The sequence below is a fragment of the Hoplias malabaricus genome, chromosome 1, assembly GCF_029633855.1.
Source record: "Hoplias malabaricus isolate fHopMal1 chromosome 1, fHopMal1.hap1, whole genome shotgun sequence".
In the NCBI taxonomy this organism is placed as follows: Eukaryota; Metazoa; Chordata; class Actinopteri; order Characiformes; family Erythrinidae; genus Hoplias; species Hoplias malabaricus.
In genome coordinates, this window is record NC_089800.1 from 14930728 (window position 1) to 14951282 (window position 20555).

At 38.0% G+C, this 20555-nt stretch overlaps 1 protein-coding gene across 3 annotated transcripts in view; it reads left to right on the top strand.

The window, feature by feature from the left end:
• pld1b (phospholipase D1b) overlaps nucleotides 1-20555 on the top strand; it is a 39260-nt gene that overhangs the window by 9259 nt on the left and 9446 nt on the right. For all 3 annotated transcript variants that reach the window (XM_066646864.1, XM_066646866.1, XM_066646865.1), the window contains exons 2-20: nucleotides 7186-7365; nucleotides 7499-7665; nucleotides 10462-10604; nucleotides 10689-10794; nucleotides 10972-11037; nucleotides 11122-11180; nucleotides 11318-11410; nucleotides 11578-11730; nucleotides 11828-11977; nucleotides 13722-13805; nucleotides 14655-14736; nucleotides 15341-15451; nucleotides 15553-15741; nucleotides 16317-16533; nucleotides 18522-18650; nucleotides 18852-18970; nucleotides 19071-19184; nucleotides 20036-20146; nucleotides 20260-20348. In XM_066646864.1, coding sequence (XP_066502961.1) covers nucleotides 7218-7365; nucleotides 7499-7665; nucleotides 10462-10604; nucleotides 10689-10794; nucleotides 10972-11037; nucleotides 11122-11180; nucleotides 11318-11410; nucleotides 11578-11730; nucleotides 11828-11977; nucleotides 13722-13805; nucleotides 14655-14736; nucleotides 15341-15451; nucleotides 15553-15741; nucleotides 16317-16533; nucleotides 18522-18650; nucleotides 18852-18970; nucleotides 19071-19184; nucleotides 20036-20146; nucleotides 20260-20348 — 2330 coding nt within the window. In that variant the 5' untranslated portion in view covers nucleotides 7186-7217. The remainder of the gene's footprint in view (nucleotides 1-7185; nucleotides 7366-7498; nucleotides 7666-10461; nucleotides 10605-10688; nucleotides 10795-10971; nucleotides 11038-11121; nucleotides 11181-11317; nucleotides 11411-11577; nucleotides 11731-11827; nucleotides 11978-13721; nucleotides 13806-14654; nucleotides 14737-15340; nucleotides 15452-15552; nucleotides 15742-16316; nucleotides 16534-18521; nucleotides 18651-18851; nucleotides 18971-19070; nucleotides 19185-20035; nucleotides 20147-20259; nucleotides 20349-20555) is intronic.

The following is a 20555-nucleotide window of genomic DNA, read 5'->3' on the forward strand; positions in this document are numbered from 1 at the left end:
TCAATACAATTTTTTAGACAGTGTTGCAACTTTATATAGTGTTTTTTGTTTATGGTTTTAATTGTTTTAGTAAAAGTGCATGTCCAGTGCACTGTTATCCTAGCCCTGCTAACAGATGCTCTGTCTGGTGTTGTGTGGACAGAAAAAAAAACAGGAAAAAGCACAAACACTTCTGCTTTCCTATGTGAAAATGCTTGTAAAAAAAAAAACAACAGCTCTCTCCAAGCTCAGCCTTAAAAAAAACCTTTATTTCTCTTTAATGTGATTATTGGAGCGAAGCATCATTAGATATGACACTGATTGGACACCAAAGCCAAAACTGTCCAGAAATTAGAGGAGAAATATTGACTTGTCCTGTTACAAATCTTGTCTGAAATAGTGCACTTTGTGTGATGTTCTTATTAGCAGGGTATTCTTTTTTTAATTATTAGTGTTAGAGTAAGTAGAGTAGGTTAAGTTTAGTAAGTAGTTTGAATAGAACAGTTTTAGAACATGATGTTGACTGTTGGTGCCGTCACAGGTACCAGGTGTACTATTTCTCACATACTCGCACACACTCACACACACATAAGGACATTTTGTGATTGGTATCAAGGCATTTCTAAAATCGAATTAATTATGCCCTTAGGCTGTCCATCATCTCAATACATTGTCGGAACATTGTCTAGTGCATCATTGTTCTGTTGCTGTGAAACAATGCTTTTGCATATTGTGCTTTACAAACTGTGAATTCAGTGGGTCATATTTCCTGATTTTGATCTCCTTTGGCTCTCATGGTTATTCAAATTTCTGTCTTTGCCACAAATAAATTTTCTTATGAAAAATTGTAATGACCAACAGATCTCCCAGAATTTATGTACACATACACATGGTTTGTTGACAATAACAAAACCTATGTAAATGATTTCTAATACCTGAGGTATTCAAATGTGCTGACTAATTGTTGTAGGTCTGATACAAGCCATGTCTGTAAACATAATGTGTCAAATATTATTCCTAATCCTCGTTCTAATAAATACGCTTGTAAAATGATTTGATGAAAGAGGAGCAGGTTGTTATTTAAATATGCTGCCAAATTGACACTGGAGCCGTGCTGCTTAATTAGCTAAACTGAGATTTAAGAAGTAATGAATTTAAAGTTGCTTTTTGAATGAATCTATTGATGTGTATTTTAATCGATTCACTGGTCTTTCTTAGGCCTCGTCCAGTTTTTATATGAAAACTGAGATGTTCCTCTCTGCCACTGTTTAAAATATCCCCATCCAGATGAATACGAACACGGCTGCAGTTTCATGCCAATCCAGTGGGGTCCATAGAACATCTTAAAGAAAGTCCTCAAAACGCCACAATGCATTTAATCTCAAATCACTCCATACTCCCTATGTAGTGTACTATGCAAGTCATGAAATTACTGAATTTAGATCTTAATTGTGCATTATATATTTTTAATAAAGCATCATTTATACTTATTAATATGTGGGAATCTGAAATCTAGTGCTAGCTGCATGTATATTGTAGTTTAATGTTTTATATACTGCACTATATAAGAAGTGAGGAGCTATTTGAATTTCAGCCAGAGACAGACACACTGTGTGAGGTCAGCTTTTCTGAAAATATCCATTTACCGCCGTCCACTCGAACAGTGACAATAACGTTTTCAAAAATCTCCACCTTGGAGAGCACTTTGGAAAACCTCTGTTTTCATTGACCTAAAGCACAGTTTTCATGTGGATGGGAGGTCAAAACACAGACAAAAATCTTTTAATAAACGGATCTGTGTGGACAGGGCCTTAGTGTAATTAACAGTTTATTATGTGCTCCTTTTTTTGCATAGCATCTTTTTTTTTAAAGCAATAGACTTTCTTGACCTCTTCTTAAAACTGTTCCTCATTGAATTGGAACCATTGGAATCGGTTTCTAGATGGACACTGATGAGTAAATGGTATATTTACCTCAGTGAGTCTTAGTTTTCTGGTCATCTTGTGCCAAATAAGTCCAAAACAATTGACCCAAATGATTGCAGTGTTCACTGGAATTTCTAAGCATACTGGTGTGTGAGAATGGTTTCAAGGTACAAAGGGGCTAACAACGTATGCAGAGCAACAGATGGACTGTACTCTGAAAAAAGCTGCATTTTTCCTGTAGGGAGCAAATGTTTTTGAACTGAGCAGTTAAGTTATTTAAACCTCACTAAAACCACAGCAAGTATAAGCGTTTGTCCATCATGAAATGCAGGTGTAGACTTAGTAAGATATGCTGTTTTGTAATACTTTATCAAGGGTGAAAGCAGAGTTTAGAAAGTGTCTTGAGATGTTTCAAGACTGTAGTATCGGGTTGAGCAACATGGCTAAAAAAAGATACAACTAAAGATAAGATAAAACTTAAAAAAAAAAGATACAACTTCAACACAAGTTCTTATAGAAGATAAGTATCTTCTTTTTTTTTTTTTTTTTTTTTTTTTTTTTAAGGATATACTATGTATCAATAGTCATCAGTGCTATTGCTGTTCTGACCATGGAAGAACAAGATGAAAGTGGGCTAACAAGTTATGCAGAAGCATATATGGACTGCAGTCTGTAATGGTAGAACTACAAGGTGATCGTGTGTAGTCAGTGGATCTGATGAAGCGAACAATGAGCGTAGAAACAAGGTGATTTTAAAGCAATATTTAATTTGTATATATTTTGCGATATTTAGTTTTACCGGGGTTTACGAATGACAACTGTGTCACCATTAAAAGCACAAACAAACAAACAAAAAAGCAACACAAAAGCTTTAAGTCATTTTAATTAACAAAAAGATAACACCATAACTCACCTCTGCAGGACTCCCCAGGAGGTGAAAACTAATGCTCACACTGCTCTTCACCAGCTAGGTCTTTATGAAAAGCGTCCCCACTTCAGAAGTGCAAATACTATACAGATGTGCTAAATAAAGATGGCGTGCTTGGTTATGATTCACTGTTGTTTTCAGCATGTGAAAAGTCACTTTCAGATCTAAAGTGTACAGTATTTTTAGTAAAATAGTGCTGTAACTAACATCGTGAATATTTGTGCTGACAGTGAAGGGGTTCCCCTTCTACCCTACTAAGACAAAGGTTAAACTTCTCAAAACTAAAAAAAAAACCACAAGCCAGAACAGAAGCCGTGATGCACCATCTTGTGAGCGTGAGAACAAGTGCAACTTTAGGTTTGTTGTCATGGTGACACTCCATTCATCTTAGTTATAACTCCCACTGGAAGACTGGCTGTAAAAGCAGGTTCTGTGCACACCACTGCATCTTCAGTTTCTCATCTTTAACGCCTCAGAAATATATCTTAAAGAGACTTACAATGTAGCTCTTTTCATGAGGCGCAGTGGGGTCAGAATAATTATGACTTCATATTCAGTTTTCGTGCCACACTACTGTGCTACAGGGTCTTAATTTAATTCTGGTTGCTGTATTCGTGACATAAATACTGACTTCTAATTTTAGATGTATTTTGAGATTGTGGGTTTTCTTAGTGGTTCTTGACCAAGTACAGGGACGTATTGTCGTAATACACTGAGTGTGTTGGGCAGAAATCTCAGCTATATTTTAGTTAACAGTGCTATGGTTGAACAAGGACTAATTCAGGATGACTTTTTCAAAGCATGTAGGATTGTGATTGAATTTGACCCTGCAACCTGCTGACCTCATTATCTCCATGGAGATGACACCTCTGGCTCTGTCCTCCACAGGAAGCTCGTTGTCGTAGATTGTGATTTCTTCTTTGTGTTGCAGGTTCACCTGAAGAGCCCCCAGCTATATGCTCTAAATGAAGCCTGACCCAGTTCAAATTTTTAATCTCTTAGATTCTGGATCATGGCGAATATTGCAGTGAAAACATGCTCAGGGTCAGGTGTGGATTAAGATTAGATATTCTGCCCGTCTGCCAGTTGTCAAATCAAATGCAAAGCTGCGTACTGACACACAAACAAGCCTCTGTGTGTAGTGTGTGCAGATGTGTTCCATTTTACGTCATTTGACAGTGTTCAGTTTGTTGCAAATTACTGAATGCCATCAGTGGAGGAGCTCTCTACTGCCTCCGGTGCTGAGTGTGGAAATATAAGACAGCTCCATCACTTCACAGTTTTGTATTTACAGCTAATGGTGGTGTCTGGTTAGAGAAGTGGGTTTGGGATCAGATTGTTTCTGGTTTAATACTGATGACTAGCAGGACTGTAGGGGGGAAGGGGCGAGTGAAAGAAGACACCGTCATTTCCCTCAAAATTCACAGCTCAATTGTCCTTGAGCAAGGCATCTTACAGCACCTGGGGGAACAGTGGGGTTTGTGAAATACAGAGTTAAAGAAAAAAAAAAACCTCAGATGTACAATGACAGACAGAAGCTGGTGACGTTATTGTTCGCCAACCACAACATTCTAGAATGCCCCTAATTTGTTCTCTGTCCATTCACTCCAGTTTATTTGGGTAATTTGTTCTTTCTCCTCTTTCTAAAGACAGTCATTTATTTTTTTTAACTCAAATAATTACACATTTAAACACTTATTCAATTACATTTGCTTTATTTGGAAGAGGTGATTTCTCTAGGTTTCAGATCCTACAGAAAATATAACACTAAGGACTCATGCTGTATTGACATAGTATGGTGTTCCTTCTCAAGCTAGGAATAAATCTCTAGTCTTGCTTGTGGAACACATTCGTCTTTAAATGTGATTTAAGTTTTAAATGGAGAGAGGCCATTCATAAATTTTCTTTTTTCTTTCAACAATATATAGATCTTTTTTTCCTTTAAAACAATCTTGTAAATGTCCTTATGCATGTTGATTTCTGGAGAAATATTGCTTTTTGTAATAAGGTATGAATGAGAAATGATTCATACTGAGCTACACCATGCTTGTAGTATCAAAGATAACTGTGAGATAACACAGTAGTGCTTTTTCACAGCCAGCACTTGTAGGTAATATGCAAATGCAAGTATGAACTGTATTGCATGTGGCCAGTAGTAATCGTCAAGTGTTATGCTCCCTAGATATAGGGCAGCTTGTACTCTTTAAGGTGCAATTTAAAATTGGTCAATATTTGACAGTGGTGCTCTGTGCACTTTAGACCATTTATTATACTCTGTGATGACCCAGTGTAACTGTGATGATGAGAATGGCCTGTGTTGCCAGTCCAGTGCCACACCTTAAGAAGCAACAACCCTTCTTTTGTCTGTCTTTCCAGAAAGTAGCTTTCAAGATGTTTGTACTGAGAAAATGAAACGGCGGTGGTGTTCTCGGACCAACGGACTGGTGACCCGAGATATATTAGTTTATTTACTTAGTTGCTAAAACCTGTGTGAAATTTTCTGCTAAATATATTTTCTGCTTTTTTTTTGACACTTAATAACTAGTACTTGGCCACTTTGACTGGAAATGAATAGATGGAGTATATGAACCATGCTGCCTGCCTTTTTAGATCCAGTATAATGTTTGGTCTGGTTTGGCCCACAGGTGATCCTTTTAATACAACGGTGTCTGTGCTCTATACAACATCTGTAATTAATTTTATTATGCATTATATTTATTATTATATGTAATTTATTTCATTATGCTTGAATTGCATTAGAAATATTACATCAGATGAATTGACTGGAAAGTTAATAGCACCTGAAGCAAGTGTTAACATTCACTGAGTGTTCAGTGAGATATTTCTTCTGAAAGGAAACCCAGCCTGACTCTAGAACTGACCAGAACTAGAGCAAACGTAAGGCTTGCAGAAAGTGTAAAAAAAGGATTGTTGTTGTTCAAACCATAAAAAAATGCTGTAGGCATGAAAAACATTTTGTAGTTTTAACACTACCATTTGCACGTTAGCCACACAGCACAGAGGAAGACCAAGAGCAGTGAGCAAGTAATCACATTTTCAGAGTTGTGAAAAACAACATTAGCCTTTGAAGCTAGCATTGCATTTTTTTTTCTCACTGTAAACTGGAGTGGTGGGTTGGTCTAGATATACCCCTAAAGTGTGGAGAAGGATCAGTTTTCAAGTTGACTTAAATTAGTCAAAGGCTCTGGCTGTTGCATATTTTTCTTTTCTTTTTAACCCCCATTGAGAGTATCCCATGAAACACATTTGGGCCATGAACTTCATGTTGGAGAAACATTGCATCAGCTAATCTTCTAAACCTTACCCAGCTGTAGGCATGCTGTGGGATCTTAAATATGAATTTACTGCTGTGAAGAAAAGCACGCTAAGAAGAAAGTTCATTGCTCTATTTGCCTGAAAACCTTATGAATGCTGTAAATCCTTCACTTAAGTGAGTGTTGTGGTCAGAAGAAAACAGTCCTGCAAAGAGTTCCTGACAAATGATTGATTAGAACACTTGTACATAGTCCTCAATCAGTGCTGTAAATTACAGATCCTTATGAAATGTATGTATCTGTAACACACAAATGTTACCTGTTAATAACACATTTATCATTATGAAACATTCCCAGATTTAGTCCTGGGGTTCTGTTTCAGCCCATTGTTATTGAGATTTTAAGGCAGTGTTGAAATATCTGATTAACATCCATTTAACTTACTCAGGAGTCATGGGGAGACTATGCCACTAAATGGCACTGAGATTAAAATTGGTTGCTTGTATAAATGGAGCTGTAGTTGATTAAAGGTCAGAAGTGTCACATGACACTTCTGACCTCCACTGTACCACTGACATGGAGTTTTAAATAAAAAAGAGGAACAGGAAGACAGAGGTATAGGATGTTTGCCGCTCCACTACCTGTTTAATATTGAATGAGATTCTCACGCGCTTACACACATATGCTGTGCAGCATTCCTCTGCCATAGTGTTGTGACTTTGAACAGTTCTCTGTTCAAGCCTTTCCATCAGGAACATCATAAGAAGCTCAGCAGCAGCACTCAAACAGCAGATTAGCTTCCTCTCATCTTATGCCAGGTGCCTATGAGATGAAATATTTCACAGGGTGCAGGAGGCACAGATAAAGCTCTATCCATTATTTGCTTTTTGTTTTTGTTTTTTTTCCTTTCAGCCAAAGTCATATTGAAAGATTTTTCAGTTTTCCTCTCACTGAAATATAGTACGTTAAACAATCCATCTTTTATGTCTTAGTCCTTGTTTAGTTTTCGCAGCTGTCTGAACACTGATGGTTTGAGTAAGTTATTTCTAAAGATTTTCATGCTGTGTTTACACCACAGGAAAGCCCTGGCCGGCAGGCTGAGTGTTAGCCATGCTGCAGCAGCAGGACGCCTCAGCCAGTACCCTGCATCTGGTAGCCTCAGACATGACAGAGATCATGGAGAACCTAGATACACGCGAGCTGGACATTGGAGATGGAGAGGATGTGTTTGTTGATGGACATGATGCTAACAACTCAGGTTAAAAAAAAAAAAAAAAAGAAAAACAGTGGAACAGTAATAAATCCTGGTTTAAAGGGATTACATATGTCATACCAATTTTTATAGATCTTTTAGAAACATCATTACTAACAGGTTTTCCCTTTTGCTACAGAATCGCACATCGCTTTCTCTGCTGTGTATAAGACGACAGGCTTCAAAGAGCCAGGGGCTCTAGTCTTTCTCAAATCTTTTCCCATTACTGCCAAAATCCTGGAGGTGGAGCGTTTCGCCTCTGCGCAGGACCGCTTCAACATCACCACCCAGAGGAGTGTTTCTAAGGTAAGTGGACAGGTGTATTTATTAGATCGAACCCTTTTAGGTCAGTAATGCTGTTTAAGGTGCACTGAATCAGACAGGTGAATGAATAATGTGATAAATAAATAAATAAATAAAAAGTTAAAATAAGCCAACAATGTAATGTCTAAGACTTTTGCTTTCTTTGTTTATATTAGGTATCATTAGGGGGTATAACAATCCAATTTTCTGTCATTTAGTTAGTAGTTACTTTTAAAAAAAAATGTATAAGGGTTTCTGGGTGGTCTCAGCATTGGCGCTTTCACTGGGAGAGTTCTGGTTCATACCCGGTAAAGCCACGGCCATCTGAGGCCAGGAATCTGAGAGCTCTGGGTGGGTAGTACGGCCATCATCCAAGCAAAGCACAAGCTGGTGTAGGTATCCGTTGGCTAGCGTAGCAGGTCTGAGCAGGTGGCATTCTCCTCCAGTGTGTTGAGCTTTCCACTGGACATTGCATTAGTGGCAGTTTGGGATGTTTTTGAAGGAAGCATGCGCTTGCTTTTACCCTCCTCAGTGGGTGGCATTTTGTGTGATTGGAGGTGCACTAGCTCTGAGTGGAATGAATGACTAGGGAGTAAATTGGGATTTAAAAAATGTAATTAAATGTTGTTTAGGAGACTGCTTTTACAGGAACACACATTTTTTTTTTGTGAAGTAGCAGCCCACTTACACCTGAAAGACTCTAATGAAAGACTGATTAACTGAACAGGTATTGGATGGTAACAGTACTACCCCTGAACATAATGATGGAATCACCACAGTTGCAGGATATTCACCCGTCTGTAAGAACTCCATTCTACTGCAGACTAAACTATGTTTTTAGACTTGTGCTAACATTGTTGTAGCAATTACGGGGTGATATTGATTAGTAGTTTTTCTTGGAAAAAAATAGTTCACATAATTAAATTTGAGGTTTATTTCATGAAGCTGGAATGTTCTGCCATGAAACATGTTTTGCCTCATATCTATAATTTAATTTGTATTTCATATGAAGTAAAAAAAAGTATAGGTGAATAGTGATTCCATGAGTTTTTCAGGTTGCTTATTTGTTGGTTTGTATTTACTTTAAAGTTGTTGTTTTTTAATCCTATAAAATATAAAAATATTTTACATATTTATACATATTCTAAGCTGCTATGGAGGACTTTTGCAGAGTAGAGTAAATGCATATTTAAGAGCCCTACATACCTCCATGGAGTTCATATAATTGCAGCCTCAATCACTGGATTAATCATAGCCCACATATAACAACTAACAATGGACTTCAGATTGTCAAAATGTAGGAGCTGTAAATGTGAATCTGGGAGTTCTAGGCTTGACGCTGCTGACGCCACACCATCCCCCGCCTCGGCACACATTATGCAAGAGAAGGCGTCTGGACATCCAAAGTGTGAGCTGCTGCCCAGCTCGCAGCCATATAAATAATCATATCAGGTTTTTTATGATTAGATCAGGCTGCAGCAGAAGGCCTTTTTGACCAAATTTTAGAGCATCACATGTGGCACAAGTCTGGCACTGCCTAATCATCTATTAATGCAGTGCGATGTTAACACAACAGATAATCGGGATGCCTTTACTCAGCAGGGACTTAGTATCTCTGCAGAATTAAACACAAAAAGGAAAGATGTCTAAAATGTAGCCAGGCACAACCTGAAAACATTTTTCCGTTTGTTGGAAGGCAGTTATCATGCTGGCCTCAACACTGAGAACCAGTTTATAAGCAGCATTTCAGGAAGGGAGAACAAATCTATAATCACAAATTAGACTATTCAAAGGCTCATAGCAGTAATAATGGTGTAATTGACCTTAGTTTTCTGTGAAGTTTGAATATGTTGTAATCATCTCCAATGGAACCACCTTCACAGTGTAGTTAATGTTTTTGTCTTTCTATTAATCCATCATGAGCGTTCCTGTAGTGGCAAGGTTTACGAAAAAGATTTTCTGTATGAAGCAGCTGACTGTGAATCAGACCTTGTAACATTAAATCACCAGGTGTTTTGCAAAAATCATAATAGTAATTTGAAAAATAAACCTCTTTCCTATTCATAATCAGAAGCTTCTGCTTCTGTTGTTTGACCGTGAAATGTTTCTGTGGTTCAGCTTGGATTTATATACAACATATATTCCATTGCCCTATATTTTAAATTGATAGTACCCACATACCTCAGCCTACAAAACATATTATGCAGTGGAAGATTAGGCCTAATAAAGGTTCATCCTCTTTGAAAATACGAGGGCAGGCATTTAAAAAAACATTTTACAAAGAAGGCATTTGATTTGCTCCTAAAATTTCCACAGATGCCCTGCTCTTTCACCAGAAACACACTATTAAAAGATTGCTACATTAAGCACATTGCCTCATAAGGTTAAGGTGCAAATTAATGAGACTTGAAATCGGTTACCTGAAGTCCCACTGAGATGCTGCTGAGACAGAGATGCAACAGTGGCTCTAACAACTCATCGATGAATGTATCCATTTCCTTTGTGGAAAATCACAAGAACGCAAGAGCAAGCTCTAACTGCGATAAACAGACTAAGGGTTAAATACTGAGAAACGTCCCCTGTGAAAGGCTGAGAGCTCAAGGCTACGAATGAGCAAGTGAAATGACCAAAACTGGACTGATCCTCTGCCAGACTGATTTGGTTAACTTTGAGATCAGAGCTGTCACCCTTGGTTTATATGCTAATAAGGTCATCAGTATCCTGGCATATTTTAATGTATTCAGATTTAACTGGAAGTTTACGTTAATTCTTTAACATGGTGTTTTTCTTTTCTTCCAGATGCTTCCTGCAGTCTTCAGGATTGAGTTGAAGCATGGGAACTTCACCTGGATTGTGAAAAGAAAGGAGAAGCACTTCATGGAGTTGCACAGAGAGTTACGTACCTATAAGACCTTACTGAGGATTCCTCTGCCCTCTCGCACGTGAGTACAAGACTTTTATTCTTTTTCATTTTGTACTTATTTCTCATTTCGTCTTACATTTTTCTGTCATCTTGGCACATGCAGCCACACAGAGCGACGGCAGACGGTCAGACACACGCGTCAGATGCCCACTCTGCCACGAGGTGGAGGAGATGAACTGGTCAGGGAGGAGCAAGTTTCCAGCAGAAGGGTCAGTTTTTCTCTCAATGTTGCATGAAATTTTCCATCTATTTTTCAGTAAATCAATGCATGTTCAGTGTAGAGTGTTTACACTGTTTTAAAGATTCTCTGTATTTTTTCCAGATTGGTATGTGAAATGTGCCCCAATAACCAAGGTCACTTGTGACATGTCTATTTCTTTTAACAGAAACAACTGGAGGATTACTTGAATAAACTGCTAAAAATGCCAATGTACAGGAACTACCACGCCACAGTGAGTTCTGATGGATTCATTATTTTATGATGACCATTATGTAGAATGTGAACGAAGACATGACAGTATTCGTGTTTGTCTTAGATGGAGTTCATTGATGTGAGTCAGCTGTCCTTCGTTCATGATTTGGGACCAAAAGGCTTGTAAGGACTTATTTTCTGTTCATTGTCTACTTTGATATTAAGAGTGCACCATTATTGATGGATAAATCAATGTATATTGAATGACCCCTGAGATTAGTGTTACTGATCCTTGTTCTTTTGCCCTGTTTCTTGTTCAGGGAAGGTATGGTTTACAAAAGGTCAGGGGGTCACCGTATTCCTGGATTGAACTGCTGTGGCCACAGCAAAATGTGCTATCGCTGGTCAAAACGGTCAGTGTCCACTGTGTGGACTGTTTTTTGTGCTGTAACTGTCAACTTGTATTGTAGATGTATCTGACAAAACTGTTAATTGAATGTAGAAACAACGCACATGTTAATAATCTGTCCAGTGTAATATATAGTGTGTATACAGATGATGGTAATGATGTCCTTTGTAGGTGGCTGGTGGTAAAGGACTCCTTCCTGTTATATATGAAACCTGACTCGGGCTCCATCTCATTTGTCCTTTTGGTGGACAAAGACTTCTCTGTTAAAATGGACTCCAAAGATACAGAGACCAAGCACGGTGTTCGTGTTGACAGCCTGTGCAGGTATATAGTCTTCAGTCTAATGGACCAGATTCTATTTCTAGGAATGTATTCAGCAGATTGCAGAAAGTGTCTTCTCACTCTAAATGCCTTTCTGCAGGAACCTGGTCCTGAAGTTCTCCAGTTACCGTCATGCCCGCTGGTGGGGCCAGGCCATTGATGAGTTTGTACGCAAGTATGGCAGTGTCTTCCTCCAGGACCATCGTTTTGGCTCCTTTGCCAAAGCCGCCAAAAACATCCCTTCCAAATGGTAATCAGCTTTTTCATTTTAGAGTGTAATCACAGAGCATGGGCTGTTTTTAACTGACTGCGTAACTGCAAGTCCTCCTAGGAGCTGAGTTTACTTTTATTTAATTGTAGGGGTGGTCAGTTTGCAATACTTTACCATTATCATGACAAGTTATGCCACCATATGCTTTTCTGATCACATTGTGGATATTGTTGCTTACGCTTAACTCTACACCTTCGCCTTCATTCTCTATGTACAGATATATGAATATGCAATTAGTCCCTGTCCCTGCTTCACATGTGCCTCCACCTCTCACATGTAGCTTGAAAGCCCTGCCTGCCAAGTTAACGGGATTAGTTCCTTTGAGATGGTCTTCGGAACACTCCAGTTACAAAGTGGAAAGTCTAGACTATGGTGTTGATAGCTTAAAAACATTGTTTTCACTTAAGAGGGTACTTTTAATGTGTATGTATTTTAATGTATTTATGTGGACACTATTCTGTTACTTACCCAGTTATATTTTTGGCCATTTTCTTTGGGTTAATATTTGCTTTTTAATTTTGTTTATTGGTATGAAATTGGCAAAAGTGCCAATTTAATAATAAAAATGCAACATATTTCTAAAGCAGTGATGGACTAAGTTTTCAGGCAGGTTGTAGTCTTCAGGTCTTGAGCTTCTTAAATGTCTCCAGGTGAAGTCGGTTTCACTGGAGTAACCTGAGAGAATAGGAGTGAAAGTAATACAGCAGTTGCGATCCTCTGCTGACCCTTTACAGGAATGTGATAGTGTCCGTGTGAGAGACTGCAGCTAATGCCTCAACAATGAAACACCAATCATCCTCCTCTGTCAAGTCTAGTGGAGCTGTTGGATTTGGCTGAGCAGAATAATGTGGGATTTAGTATTGGAGCACTAAGTCCATTTAGCCTGCTTGTTACCTGAATAATTCAGTTGTTTAATGGGGTAATGTTAAGTTCATTGCTTCTATACAAATACAGATGCCTTGAATCACAAAAGGCTGCGTGGTTTCCCGTCATTTTTACTTTGGAATTTGATATAGTCATATAAACTCTTATTGACTTCCTGTCCAGTTAATATAGTCATAAGTAGACCTATAAACTCATGATGTATTTGATAGGGTTATTTATTTATTTATTTATTTATTTATTGGCTGCCTGTCATATTTCATATTTGACCAGACTGTCTGTCCCTTTAAAAATGACCTTAGCTTATCAGCATTCATGTTTGTTAAATGATCACTATTCATAGTGTAAGTTACAGTGCTGTCTCCTCCCTCAACATCCACAGCTAATGTGCCCTTGAGCAGGGCGTCTTTTTCCCAACTGTGCAGGGGATGTCTGCCCACGGCTCTGTGTAAATGTGTGGGGTGTGTTCAATGCCACAGATGGGTTAAATGCGGCAGAAAAATCTTTAATCTGACAATGATACTCATTCACAGTGGATGTCAATGAATATGAAGTTTATACTCTGGGGAGTGTTCAGTAGACTGAGTGGTTTTTGAATGTTGTTAACAATGAATGACTTGGTAAAAGCTTCATCTGTCTCTTGCTTTTATAAGTAAACCATTAATTTTGTACTTAAGGCACCCTCAAAAACACAAAAGAATCTCTACTTGCAGTCATTCTTTGTGTTATTCTTTCTGAAAATGGTGGCTTTCCATGGTGTTATTTCTGTAAATATAGGTGGTATTGTCTCAAACCGCCATGGCACTTGTAAAACATGATGATGATGTTGTATATGTTTCAGGTATGTGAATGGTAAGACATATATGGAAGATGTGGCTAATGCTCTGGAAGAAGCTGAGGAGGAAATTTTCATCACAGATTGGTGGTATGTATGAACAGGACACAGATTAAACATGAAGCAAACCAAATCTATCATAAGAAATGCCCAACAGGGAAGTTTCCAAGAAAACATTGGAACATAACAATGATAACAAATGCATTAAGCAAGCCCTCCCTCTCTCCCTTTATATTGTAGAGTTGAGAATGTCAGGATCAAAACTGTTGATTTGTATTAACGGACCCCTGGTACTCTATAGCTCAACACAGCTTTTCAGTTTCTCCATTTTTAAATGTGTTTTATATACTTGAATATAATCAGAATGATTTTATATTGTTTAAAAACATTGAACCTAACATTGAATCCAACTATTTGATGCAAAAAAAGAGAAAGGTTTTGAAATGTGATGTTTATTAGTCTCAATAACCACAACCTTAATTTCAGTGGAAATTTAAAGTCAAAGGAAATTTCAACAAAAAAAATAAAATTATGTAATGTTTGTGAAAATCATCGTACGTAATCATAGGATATTTTACCCAAAACTTGTTCAAAAACACAGAGAGAGAGAGAGAGAGAGAGAGAGAAGACACCTCCAGGAGGGAACATTGGCCAAAGAGATCTATTACCACTATCAGACAGACAGCAGGTGCACTGTTACAAGTCTGTCAGTCAGTGTGTCAGAAATCCCCCTGTGTTTTAGTGTGTGTTTATTTGCATTTATGAGTTTGAAATTTAATCGGATACAAATGATTGGTATTGTTATGATGGTGATGCGGTACTGTTGGTTTATATTTGTGTATATGTTAAACACATAATTTTACACAAATTCATAGCTGTACAGTAATATTTGCACTGTGCACACTAATCCATCACTCATCATGTTGTGTGCAACTACAGGCTGAGCCCTGAGATTTTCCTCAAGAGGCCTGTCGTTGAAGGCAACCGCTGGCGTCTTGATTGCATTCTGAAACGGAAAGCGGTAAGTTCATACAGTGTCACTTTCAGTAGAAACAAGCTCAACGTCTGATGTTTTGGGACTAAACGCAGAATACAGATTTAATTTCTCTTTTGATGAATATCACACATAAACATGAACATTTATAATAAGAATTAAACATAGAACAGGTGAAAAAAACAAAAAGCATACAATCCATTACGCGTAGACTTGGGAACATGATGAAATTTAGCTGTTCATTATAATCAAAGAATCAATTTAATCATGCATAAAATAATATTCAGAATTGTACTTCAGGCATTGATTTAAAAAGGTCAGTGGTCCCTCTGCGTGTTTAAATCAGTGAAAGAACATGAACAAACACACTAATCCCTTTTAATGTATCTAATATTAGCAAGCAAAATCCACCATCCACTTGGAATATCACTAGCTTAGTTGTTTTAAATAGCTTTCAGTTTTTTTCACTCATAAAACAAGATGGCTCTGTATACACATTCCTGTAAACATTGAAAGTATTGTATATTTTTAATAGGTGCTTGTAAGATACTGTAAATGTATAAACAAAAATTATAGCAGTTTGGTGAGTTGTGGTGCTATGGTATTGATTGTGTTCTTGTGGCTTTTGCAGCAAAAAGGAGTGCGGATATTTGTGATGCTGTACAAGGAAGTAGAACTGGCCCTTGGAATCAACAGTGAATACAGCAAAAGAACACTGCTGCAACTCCATCCCAACATCAAGGTAAAATGGGGAGTTAAAACGGGACACAAGAAAATAGAAGAAAAAAAAACAGGAAAGTGTGAGACAGGAATGTGAGAGAGACATAAGTTTTCCTTCTGCAGGTAATGAGGCATCCTGACCATGTGTCATCCACCGTTTACCTGTGGGCCCATCACGAGAAGATTGTGGTTATTGACCAATCAGTGGCCTTTGTGGGAGGCATTGACCTGGCGTATGGACGCTGGGATGATCAAGAGCATAGACTGACTGATGTTGGGAGTGTGACCAGAACTCTAAATACTTCTGCAGAGGTGATTTACATTTAGAATCAGTCTGAACAAGGGCTGTGTACATTTGATATCGCAACAAATCGGTTCATCCAATTGTCAGAAGAATTTTGGTACCATCTGATTTTTTTCTTAAAAACAAAATATTTACACAACAATAAAATTAATAAAAAAAAAAACAATACTCAAAGCTTCACATTCTCATCCAATTTTTTTTTACTTTTTACTTCAAAACCAATCCAAATGTCAATTTTTGACACACTTGGCCAACTGAGCTCATATTATGATTATTTTCATAATTAAATGCAAAAATTGAGCGCTCTGTCTGCAAGATATTTTCTTAAAAGGAAATAGTTCCTCTTTCTCTGCTTAAATGTAGTACCTTTCTCCCTCTCAGTTAATTCATAGTTCTTTTCTTGTAGTTTTTTGTAGTTCCTCTGTTTCTGTAATTTTCTGATGATGTGTGTGGAAGTGTCCAAAAGTGTCCTCCTGTCTATCACTAACTGTCTGGATTATTACCCTTATTCACAGTTCAGTGCTATATTCTCTGAGGTATACTTCAGATACTGAAAACCTAATCTGTTTCCTCTGTGTTGCAGAATGTTGGAGAGGGTTCTCCTACCCTAGCTGATCATTCACATTGTCCTGGACCAGTTCTTAGCAATGGCAAAAGCTTGGGCACAGACCCAGTGGAGCAGCCAAAGCTCAAGGGTTATGGGAAGCACAAGAGAAATCGCTTCAGCATCCGTAAACACCTGCAGAAACACGGCCTGGCCCCTGCCGACAGTGTGAGCAGTGTGGACAGCTCAGAAGAAAGTAAGTTCATTTTTATCGTAATATTTCGACACCTTTTATTATAACACAGTATTTGCACAAAACAGTGCAGGCCAGTGGATCACCAACATTATCCACTGTGTTTTGCACATATCGTTATGGTTTTAGTATGGTATTTAACATTTTAGTATGACATTTAAGAGTACTACTCCCTATGTGTGTATTGGAAACAGCAGACTCAAACGTTAGATAATGGATTATCTGTTTAATATATTACCTGCTTTTATGGTGTATAATGGTGATCAATGGGGAGAGCACTGTTTGACCTAATCATCTGGTTTTAAGGTGGAGGCAAATGCAAATGATATCCGTAGTGAGTAAAATGAAATAATGTTTATTAGTGTAAACCATGACCTTTTTTCAAATACAAGAAAGTTGGCCTATTCCAATTCAAATCCAGAGTCACTGCACTGGGGAGAGTAAAATAAAGTGGTTTGGGTGATTATATCAGGACTTTTAACCCAAAAGCAGGATGTGTTAGTGAAATAACTCACCTGCATGCATGAAAGATAGTTTTTGGGGAACTGAATGGACGTCTGTTGTAAGATAAAACAAATCATTACTGTAGAATACCATTTCCAAGTAACTCTGTGGGTTTTTTTTATCAGATGTTTCCAGTTTATAGTAGAACTACAAACTGAGTCATACAAAGTAGGTTTAAATAACATGAATTCAGAGCAGGGAAGAAGTGTTGAAGTACTGTTTAAAAAGTCGTTTTAAATGTAACAGGAGTATAAAAGAAGAATAGCTTGAATCTGCAAACTGTTTATCTGAGGACCCAACTTCGTATGCATGGCTACCCTTTTTTACAGGTTATTCTAACAGTATTTGCAGCCAACAAAAATTGATTCCACTTAAATGGATGGAGTTAAAGGTGGCCATACCATCTTGTCTGTGTCAGGCTGGTGAGTGAGGTGTGTGGGTGCATTAAGAGCTGCTGTGAGTTCCTTTTGACCCCTGCCCTAACTGCTGATCCAGGATACTGTTTCATTTAATTGAACCATATTTATTATTATTATTATTATTAACATTCGAAACCTCCAGATCAGCACAGCAGGGAACACTTTTTCAGAGCACTGTGTGATGTGCTGTAACTAACTGAATGCTCCTGTTTTTTTTCAATCAAATATTAGTCTATGGCATAAAGTCAATTACCACTGACAAAGATTGCCATAAGTAAGAAAGTGCAAAAAACCTCTTGACCTCTTTAACATGCTCATGCTCATAAGGACTGGCGCCCCCTCCAGGGTGTAATCCCGCCTTGCGCCCAATGATTCCAGGTAGGCTCTGGACACATCGCGACCCTGAATTGGATAAGCGCTTACAGACAATGAATGAATGAATGAATGCTCATAACTCCTTTAGTCTCAACATTAAGCTCTAAATCTGTATTAGCTTTCAGCAGGAAATTTATTTCAGAGTCAGCATTTTGTAGAAACTTGTAGGAAGATTTTTCACAGGCTCCTGACTAATAGCATTAGTATTTCAGAAAATCTTAAATTGGATTTATGCAGTGAAATTTATGATTTGTGTAGCCATTACCATTGTGCTTGCTGCTTCAGAAACCAAAAACCACGGCTAAAAAAATATTGAAGGGTTCCTTGAATTAGAAATGCGTTTTGCTTAATACTCTTGGTCCAGTCAGACATCCATGAGGTCTGGCATTTCTGTCAGCCTCTGTTGCTTCCCAACTCCAAGGAAAAGAAATATGAGTCATTTTGTGTTCTTCAGGGGCGGCACTGCCTCATTGTTTTTTGTTTGCCTTCGTGATCCATCTTACTCTACTGTCTTCTAGCTCTGAGCCAAAGGCTGTAAAACTGATTGATGGTGTTTTTGCTTGGTCCTGGATTGCATGGATTTCCTCAGCATTTTATCTCAAAGATAAAAATTTACTCTTCCCTTTGTGAGATCTATCTTTATGCATTTCATGTTTCTGTATACATTTTTGACTACTTTTTTTTTCCCTCTAGAGGCTAAATCAGTGCAGGATTTGCAGGCTGATGTCATTGGTCTGATGGGAAATACACGCTTCTGGCATGGCAAAGATTACTGCAATTTTGTGCACAAGGACTGGATCCAGCTGGACAAACCATTCGATGGTAAATAGTCTAATTTTAATCTATTATTTATTAATTAAATCATAAAAAAATATGAATTCCCAGATCATAGATATTTTGGTGTAAGAATCTAACAGTATCTGAAATTACAACCCATTTTATGTAACTACTTTGAAACCTAAGCTGTTTTTGCATATTTTACAAAGTGCCAAAGTGGGTCCTTAATACACTACATTTTTTCAGACTTTATTGATAGGCATATAACTCCCAGAATGCCTTGGCATGACATTGCCTCAGTGGTACATGGGAAGGCTGCCAGAGATGTTGCAAGGCACTTCATCCAGCGCTGGAACTTTACCAAGGTATCAAACCATAACAACTGTCATTTTTACTTCAATTCCAAACACATACTTGACAAATCAAAAAATAATTCCTCGGATATTGTTGTTTCTCCGATTATAGATCATGAAGCCAAAGTACAGGTCTCTCTCGTACCCATTTCTTCTTCCCAAATCCCATGATACCGCTGATGAGGTCAAACACCAGGTCCCAGGCTGCATCCCTACAATTGTGCAGGTAGGTCAGGCTGTCACTGTGTTAGACACAAAAGTTTACCCATTGTTTTCACAGGTTCAGTTTTGTGAGTACCGTATTTTCCGCACTATAAGGCGCACCGGATTATAAGGCGCACCTTCATTGAATGACCTATTTTAAAACTTTGTCCATATATAAGGCGCACCGGATTATAAGGCACATACAATAGATGCTACAGTAGAGGCTGGGGGTTACGTTATGCATCAATTAGATGGAGCTGCGCTAAAGGGAATGTCAACAAAACAGTCAGATAGGTCAGTTCAACTTTATTAATAGATTACAACCCAGCGTAGTTTAAGGTAAAACATGTAGTGCAATGTTAATATACCCCACATAGTGGGGGGGGGGACTTTTCCTCGATTCAATAATAATAATAATCACAATATAGTAACACTCGAAATGCAAAGCGATAACAATATATCAATAACTCAACGTTGCTCAAACGTTAAAATCACACAACACACAAAATAAACACGTAAAGCTCACTTTACTAAGTTATTCCTCTATTCCCGTGTTCTTCTGCGTGACTGATCGCCTTGAGTTTAAACTCTGCGTCATATGCGTGTCTCTTAATAGGAGCCATTTTGGGGTCTTTACATAAAAAACAATGGAAATGAAATATATACCGGTATATATCCAGCATGCACCGCGCGCGGAAGAAAATGAAGTAGGCGGCTGCTTACCGTAGTTGCGAGACCTGGCTCAATATTGTTCCATATATAAGGCGCACCGGATTATAAGGCGCACTGTCGGCTTTTGAGATAATTTGAGTTTTTAGGTGCGCCTTATAGTGCGGAAAATACGGTAATTGTCTGACCTTTCAAACCCATTAGGTGCTGCGGTCTTCATCAGACTGGTCAGCTGGTATAAAGCACCACGAGGAGTCCATCCACAATGCCTACATCCATGTGATTGAAAACAGCAAACACTACATCTACATAGAGGTGAATGCCAGTCTTCCAGATGTTTAGATTTCTGATTATGACTCACCATAGCTGATATATGATATTGATTTGATGGTATGTACTGCATTCAGTTTGATCACTGTCCTTTTCAGAACCAGTTCTTTATAAGCTGCGCCGAAAACAAGCTTGTGTACAACAAGATCGGTGACACCATTGCCCAAAGGATCATCAAAGCATACCGGTTAGCTAACTGTCAAACCTGTCTTTCATGCTCACCTTTACTCTAGTTACACCAGGAAATATTATGACAACTGACATGATCGGGACATGTTTAGTCATGTAACAATGAGGATTTGTCAATAGATGTTTTGCTTTTAATAGAAGGTCAATACATTATGCCCAGTATGTATTAGGTATATACAGTACAAATTTAATACATACAAGGTCA